Source organism: Sphaeroforma arctica, assembly GCF_001186125.1.
Source record: "Sphaeroforma arctica JP610 unplaced genomic scaffold supercont1.45, whole genome shotgun sequence".
NCBI classification, from domain to species: domain Eukaryota; class Ichthyosporea; order Ichthyophonida; genus Sphaeroforma; species Sphaeroforma arctica.
This window is the reverse complement of record NW_014040513.1, coordinates 10,784-19,310: the sequence shown is the minus strand read 5'-3', so window position 1 is coordinate 19,310 and position 8,527 is coordinate 10,784. Positions and strand designations below refer to the sequence as shown.

The window sequence follows — 8,527 nt, the reverse complement described above, 5'->3', positions numbered from 1 at the left end:
TGTGTATGTATTGTGTACACGCAGAAACACGTACACGTACACGTGGGAATTGTGATACCTACGAGAAGAGGATTAACTTTCTTGGATACCAGCCAAGGAAGGTAGATATTTACAGTACCAAACTCTTCGGTAGTGGATACATCGGGACTGGATCCAATTATTACTTATGTAAATATTTATATATAAGAATTGCAAAATTTAACGAAAATCCAACTTACTGTGCTGCCAGCCCTGTGAGGTATGTATCTGCTGTACCAACCTCTCCGATAATGAACACATCCGGACCAAATCTTGATTCCGACAAGTACTCCAGACTGCGCGTTATGTTACCCATAGCACTGGATGTAAAGATAAACACATCCGGCGATGTATCATGTGGGTTTACCAGATCCTGGGCCGAGTATATATCCTCCACAAACGCTGCGTACTGGCTGCGATCAGGGTTCATGGAGACCTGAATGTCGTTAGTACTGTTTGGAGTGGTGTCTGGGTCTGGGACGGATGGCAGTAGAGCGCCCGTTTGATTAAAGATAACCACCCATTCTTTGTCGGGGTTGTTCTCCAGATAGGTGTCGATGCGTTTGACGAGACGTCCAGAGGAGATGATCGAATCCTCTGCGTGCGGGATAAGATAGTTGATTACATTTGATTTAAGCTACAGTGGCTAGGGCTCTATATACGACAAATTTTTCCCAGTTGTATTTGAAGCCATAAACACCTACGCGATAGCTACCCATATAATAAACACAGGCTTACCATTCAAGATAGCCAACGTCCTTGCACCCTTTTCATACTGACAATTTAGTAAGTCAGAGAAACTCTGGTATGGCATGCTCCCGTAGAAGTCGGGATATTTCTTGCTGTCAAAAGTCTCTGGCTCTGACGCACCTGATTGTGATAGGGAAGCATTCAGGATCAATATCATGGCTTCGATTGATATATGCATCATATCAAAGCATTTTTGCAGGATTGGTACGTGAACTGGCAAGTCCCAAATTCATACACGCGATCTATTCCTTTCGACCAGATGTGCTTGGATTCGATAGGTTCTATTACCTTTATTTGGAGGTAAAGCATGAACCAAGCGGCTGCTATTATCACGCGTCTTTATACTGGCGCGGGGGTTGATGTATTGCAGCTGAATGGATTGTTTTTGTCTAACAAGCGCGCTTACTACTGTTGTCTATCACTCAAAAATACACCACCTTCCACTCCAGCGAACATACCTATGGCTATCACAGGCCTCCTTAAGAAGGGGCGTAGTGGCATACCAATCGAGGCGGCAATTGAGGCTCGTTTGTTCTCATCGACGAGTATATTTCGCGCAGCCAGGGCACGGACTGTTGAGTACTGCGTTAACCACACATGGCAATCATACGTTTCATCGTGAACCTATAATCGGAAGATTTGGTACGGAGTGATGTTTTAGCTTGCTAATACACAGAATAGTCAATTAAAATATTATTAAAGAAGTAAAAATGATCCTTAAGTGCATTGTGGGCTTACTTCAAGTGCTTCCAACATACGGATCTCCTGTAGGTAGGTATTTATTTGAACAGCTTTTGCCCCAATAGTGCTGGCATGACCATTCCCCGCTGAATCGAAGAGAAACAAACCATTGATTAAAGGTCTTATCAGAGTACAGTATGCACAGCAAAATGATTGCTATCGCTGTGCGTATTTTTTAAAATAAATCGAGTAAATGATACAACTGAGATACCAAATAGGCTTGTAACCCTGCGATAACAACGACCCTATATACCATTTCTGTAGCCGGAATCTGTGCCATGGAAACTGACGTTGAAAACCGTGCCGTCTACTTCCCATTTTAGTCCGTTAGCAATTGCAAGTTCGTAGTACAGAGTACCTGACTATAATATGTCAGATGTCTAATATGAGTTTTGATACAAGTCGCAATCTTAAGATGCATTGTGGATGAGGTGGATGTTACAGCATGGATGACGAGTCAAGAGAAAATTTTCCCCACTATTTCGATACGCATTTTGGATGTCAAGTAACTTTAGTTGAATCTCTCCTTTTGCATACTAAGCAGCGCTGCGAAACTGAACAAATAAACGAGCCAGGTCATTACCAACCTCCGACAGTGTATCGAGAAGAAAATTTTCTGAACCCAGATCATCTTTGACATAACATATGTTGAGGTCGTCGGCTCCCACAGTACTTTGCATTAATAGGTGTAAGATATATAGGAAAAGCATTGTGATAGTATATACTGGTGGAATTCAAACTTCACAGGCAATCATACATTTGGTTCTCTATAATCGAGATCATTATATCTGTTACATGATCAATGTATTATGACAGTCGTGATCAATTCAAATTGTGAGCTCGGCAAAACAAGATCTTGGAGTGCAAATTTTTCATTTCGTAGGGCTTTTGCAGTTCTTTTAAAAAAATTATGAACCCCTCTGAGTAGGAACGGGTATCAATTGCTGTCATTTCGCCCTAAAAAATAGATGCTTTGCAATTTATTTATTTTTGGTATTTTACATTTTGTTTTAAAATAAAAGTAAATTCATGCTGCGCACGCTCTGTCTCTCTCTAGAGCTAGTAGTATAGAGAGAGCATCGCGATTATGGATATGATGTAGATTCGTCTTGTTCGAGTTAGGAGGCTAAAAGTCGCTACGAAGAATAAAACATACAGCGTGAGCCGTGAGCTCGCACAAAACAATGAATGGAATGATTTCGCGAATAACTCTATTTAGAAAAGCATCTCATTTCTCAATATTATTCATAAATATGACATAATCTCCTGGGAACACGTATTTGTTTTTTTGTTTTTTTTCAAAACAACATCCTACACAAGTGCCAATTGCCAAATCTCTATCTACTTAGTACAGTGTGTAAATATATATATATATATATATAAATATATATATATATTTCAAATAAATAATTACCTTTACATTAAAGATTTTTAATCTATTTATCCATACAAAAGGTAAGAAGACTGTTATATATTTTATTGTTATTTACAATATAAAATATAATATATAAAATTATAAAAAAGCTATTGAACAGTTCAAGCATATTTGATTTCTACCGCATTTCGAGTTCTCGACATGAATTTTTTATTAAATAAAAATATACATTATAAATAGTTGCCCGTGTTTTTTAAATATATTTTGAAAATTACATATATTTTTTATAAAATATACACAACAAGAGCGAAGAAAAATCTATGTCGTCTTCAACGTCAGATTTCAATATGATCCAACCGTGAAGCTATATATGTATATATACCTCTCTCTCTATAGTCTATACTCTCTCTCTCTCTCTCTTGTATGAGTGTGTGTAACGGTGAGAGTGGGAAGTTTATGAACTGTGAAGTGTGAAGTCACTTTGACTGTGAAGTCACTTTGACAGTTTGACAGTGAAGTCACTATGACAGTTTGACAGTGAAGTCACTTTGACTATGAAGTCGTGCTGTCGTGGTCAAGGGTACTCGCCGTGCCAAGACCGTGCCTTGTAATGAATTATGATTGATCATTCCAGATCAGGAATTCAAGATTATTGTGTATAGCTTTCGTGCTTCTAGCTCCATAATAGAAAGAACTAAATTGGATAAATAAGATGGCTCAACTTTTTTTCTTTTTAAATAGCTGTTGTGACTACTCTCTAGTGCAGGGTGCACTGTGCACTTCTTGTGCTTCGACGCAAGCTTCTGTCCGACCGCGTACTCGTCATTTTAAAAGTTTTAGCTACGAGATAGAGTAGAGAGTGAGACACCTAGAGAGTGGTAGCAGTAGACTATTCTGTAGATACGTCGCGAGTAGCGACTACTAGTAGAGCGAAACTACTACTCTCTCTCTCTCTATAGAGTAAAGAGACTCTCAAGTCTCAAGTCTCGGTCTTTCAGAGTCTCGCTCTCACAAGTCACAGACTCAGAGTGAGAGAGTAAATAGAGAGAGATAGCTAAAGATGGATAAATCAGATGGCTCTACTTTATATTTAGAACAAGCTCTCCTCTTTGAGATTCAGAGATAGGGTGTCCTCTGGGCTTCTTTCTGTTTTTATATTTAAGGTTCGCATAGTTTTATGTCGAATTCAATATTGTCGAACATTTTTCTCTCAATTTTATAAGCAATTTTTTTTTAAACAAGAACCAAAAATGACTTTTCATAGTCCTTTTATTTCTACCACCCGTTACAATACGTGAATTTTATTTTATTTTATCCGATTTGAAAGTTAAATAGTTTATAGGTGGCATGCTGGCGGCTGACCTCGGCTGTCTGTCCTCTCAGTTAGACTAAGTCAGAGCGGTCACTGGGTCAGACTTGGGTCCTCGGGCTCGGGGTAGTTACTATTTTTACTCATTCAAGACCTACTCATTAAAAAATGAGCTATCAGCAGGGTCAGGCGGGAGGCTGGGAGGTTTTCAATTTTGTCAGCCTTTACCTTCTAAAAAAACCCCCGATTTTGTTTTGTAAAAAAAACATTCCCTCGTGGTACTCTAAAAATATTCCCGGTGGTCGGGGTCTCGAGGAATACGATAATAGTACTCTGTCACGTCCATATAAAAATAGAATATTGTATTGTTCAATTAATAGTAGGCTATGAAACTCTATTTTAAAAATAGGAGCCTTAGGAGTCTCTGGGAGTCCACTGGGGACTTTGATGAGCGCCCGAGCCTCTGAGGCAGACTGGGGGACTGGGGCTCTGTGCAACTGGGGAGTGGGAACTGGGGCTCTGGCCTCTGGGCCGCCGCTACTCTAGTAGGCGCGCTGGGTGCGCTGGGGCGGCTGGGCGCTGTCTCATCAGTCATCAATCATCATTGTCTCTGGGCTCTGACGAGTCTGGCGGCTGGCCTGATGAGTGATGAGTCTCTTAAGGTTGTCGATTTTTATTTATCTATTTGAAAATACTATAATAAAAAAGTACAAAATTGGCTCTTTTGTGTGTTGTGGACTGTGGACTGTGGAGTGCGGAGTAGTGAGGAGTGTGGTGTGGAGCGTGGCCACTAGCCAGTGGCCACTGTTGATGTTAGACTGATCAAAAATTGGTTTATTTAACGTAATATGAATTGAATGATATTTAGGGTTCGTTCTGGTTACGGAATGTAAAACTGGGTACAGGTCCAAGCAGACATAATTTCGGAGATCACTGACGGTCTAACCTGTAGGTTGGCCCTCATATCGGTTTCAGGACAACCAGGTACGTACATGGAAAAAAGGCACAGACCTATTGGTTTAAAGCCACTGCAACGTAAAACGTTATGAGTTCACAACTTCAAGTCTTCAACATTGTGGAATGTGGATTATCTTGCCATCATCTTTCAGTTTCAAGTTCTATTGTGTTACGTGCGGGAGACCAGGAGTTGAAAACTTTTGTAATTTGCTACAAATTTATATTATTATAAAATCCATGTTTTGTTAGTTTTTATATAGAAAAATCGTTCGAACCTTTGTCTGGGCGGTGACATTCCCCGACAGGGGTCTCAAGCCTAACGGCAGGGTCCTAAAAATTTCTAGTATTTACCTAGTAGAGAGAGAGAGAGTATGTGGCCGTGGCATATATAGTGTCTACATTTCTACAAGATCGGCACAACGACGCAATCCATACAAAATGCGGTGTGTTTCCAAGCCACTTTATACGATGGGTGAACCGTATCAGAGACCAGCGACAGACAGGCAAGCTGTGCACAGTCACAGTTCAGGCTATACCCGCCAACTTAGCGATGGGACCAATCAGCACATCAAACAGGTTCTCAAATCATGGGTGGATAGACAATGAGTTTATTCTCTCAGGTAAACTTCAATACAGCCGATAATTCTTTTATAAATCAGTACACATTCTATTGCAGCGGTATATCCAGCCCCGTCTGATTGCGCAATGGGAAGGAAAGCGGACGCTCCGTCCAAGTATTTATTGTCGATCGTGAATGTGACATTTTGCGACATGCGGAATGTTGACCATCGCATACAACACCATATTTGCAACTGGGTCGATGGTAGCAAACACGGTCGAATTCTCGGTGTGATGCATAATCGTAAAAAAACTATCGTTCGTAGTTCGCACGATCAAAAACGCCCTCGGCCACAAAGTCGAATGTGTGTAGGGTACTGTAGCAGTCATTCAGGCAATTCTGTTACACCTCTCTGGGAAGAATAAATCAAGCCAGCAGAGAGCACATACAACTGCAGCATGGCGTGCATCCCAATGGACCTGAAATCTTTTATCTGGATTGGACCATTACAAAGAACTACATGTTGCAGCAAATATCAAAATCGTTGAATGTAAACTGATAATGGTAAATTATGCCGAATAATAAATTCGAATACAGTGTTAACAAATTCTGAGAACATCATATGGCCATAAGCATAAGCAGTTGTGTAAGCGTGTGCTTGCATAGATTTTCATCTTTTTCAAAGAATTGACCCGGTTAGTTGTATTTTTGAAGTATTTAAAAATCAAAGACTGCATTTCAGTATTTGAACATCAAATATTTACTTGCCTTCGTCTGAACAAATGTCGCACTCTTCTAATAGTAATTTCAATGGTCCAAGAATGTATAACGTCAAATCGTCACCTCTCGGGCTCTCACACCAGTTACCAACTCGCCACTCACCACTCTCTCAGTATGTAGCGTTCACCAATATTCAATTTCATTATATATTTGACTCTATTGCGCAACCGATCATAACTGGTCACGAGTATATTGTTTTTTTTAATATATAAAATGCATTACAGTACATATTTATATATTAAAAACACCGATTTTACTTAATAAACCTGTAGGACTCGGAGCAAAAATCTGCCAAATCTATTTTTAGAAGGCTTCCGCTAGAAATACGTAGGACAAACGGAAAGTTGCAGGCATTGAAGTTGACATTCTCACGAATATCCCTGTAATTTGATTGACTACATTCCATGAATTAAGACATGGGATGGGCCCTAAGGCATGAGGGGGTAAATGTACTGATAGAGCCTTTTGAAGCCCTTTATCTCGAAACAATCAAATTTGAAGATTTCTAAATCAATCAAAACGCATATATGAGACTTCATGGCCATACAAACTCTACAAATGCTTGATGTATTAGGTCTCGCGCCGTACAAGCGACTGTGCTAATACGCTTAGAGTCATATACAAAGGAGAACATGGTTGGCCATGAAACTAGCTCACCTAACTTTTGACGATATAATGTTGAATACCGGAAAAGTTCATAGCCTCCTAAAACAAAATCAAAAAAAGGAAAATTTGCTACCGATTTAACTAAATAAAATTGGTGTTTTTTTGTTTTTTTTAAATACACAACAGTATGAGTGAAGCGATGCTTTTATTTTGAAACAAAGAATAACAATATGAATTGACGGGTGCCGTATTTATTTATTTTTTAAAAACAGCTGTAATGGTAATAATAATCGATAATTTTTTGGATGCCTTCAGGCTAATGTCAATAAGTTATACGTAGTGTAAATATAAGTTGAACGTTAACCGTTATTTTTTCAATTTATAAACGGTTTAACTTTTATAATCTCAATGTTATTTGGTCAAAATCGTGGATTTTGCACTTCAGAACTGCACCTATATTCAACAAAAGCGACATGTATAGATATATTTGCACAATTTTAGGACATACTATATGATCTAGAAAGTTGCACCTAATAAATATCGGTTGTTGTGTATACGATATAAAAGTTGAACGTTACCCGTTAACTTTTCAAATTACAGGTTTAACGTAAAACTTTTTGACGTTAGCCTTCAGGTGGGGGAAAAGAGTAGCTGACTGAATATCAAAAATAGAAACCATGAAAGTAACTGAGTTGACTGGTAATTAACATAGTTTGAATGGCTGATTAAATTGATTCTCTTACCCTTTGCCAACAAAATTAAGTCCTGCCTGCGGACGTGTATATGCTTAGTCCAATACACGGGAGACTTGACTGCCTAAGCACGAATGGAATACACCCCTGACTCTTATACTACCTGAAGGACATGGCATAGTCAGAGTATCCCTTCAGGTGGGGGGGAAGAGAAAAAAGACGGGGTGGTAATCTTCTACATAAATAAATAAATGTCGAGGTTAGCCGTTAGCTTGTTCGGTTTATTTCTTTTTTAAAAGAAAACATTCGTATGGCCTGGAAACCAGATTCTAAAAATAGTCAATATCAGCTTATTTCACTAATACTATCTAGTAATATTTATGAAAGGTTTATCGCAAGGGACCTAAAAGCAGTTTAAAACGTATTTTTACATTTTTTTGGAGTCTAATTTAAAATAGCGGTTAAAAAAACGTAAACAGTTTCAGCTTTACCGCGTGTGACTGTGTGAGTCTTATCACATGTATTTTTTTATGGGGTCATTGTCATCATCATGTGAGCGTGAATCGATACAAATGTGTCAAGTATCTTCACATTTCAATATCTCTATACATATAGTATATTTATATATATATATTTATACATATAGTATATTTATATATATATATATACATGTAGTATATTTATATATATATAAATATATATATAGTATATTTATATATATAATATATATATCGTATATT

General features: G+C 38.4%; 1 protein-coding gene across 1 annotated transcript; it reads right to left on the bottom strand.

The window, feature by feature from the left end:
* Positions 1–214: 214 nt before the first annotated feature.
* SARC_01179 (hypothetical protein) lies at positions 215–1,845 on the bottom strand (the record flags this gene model as incomplete). Its single annotated transcript, XM_014305100.1, has 4 exons — positions 1,763–1,845; positions 1,227–1,392; positions 757–888; positions 215–615 (listed from the first exon to the last, which is right to left on the bottom strand). The coding sequence occupies exons 1-4, from the start codon at positions 1,787–1,789 to the stop codon at positions 215–217; spliced, it is 726 nt and encodes a 241-aa protein (XP_014160575.1). The 5' UTR covers positions 1,790–1,845.
* Between the last annotated feature and the right edge of the window lie 6,682 nt (positions 1,846–8,527).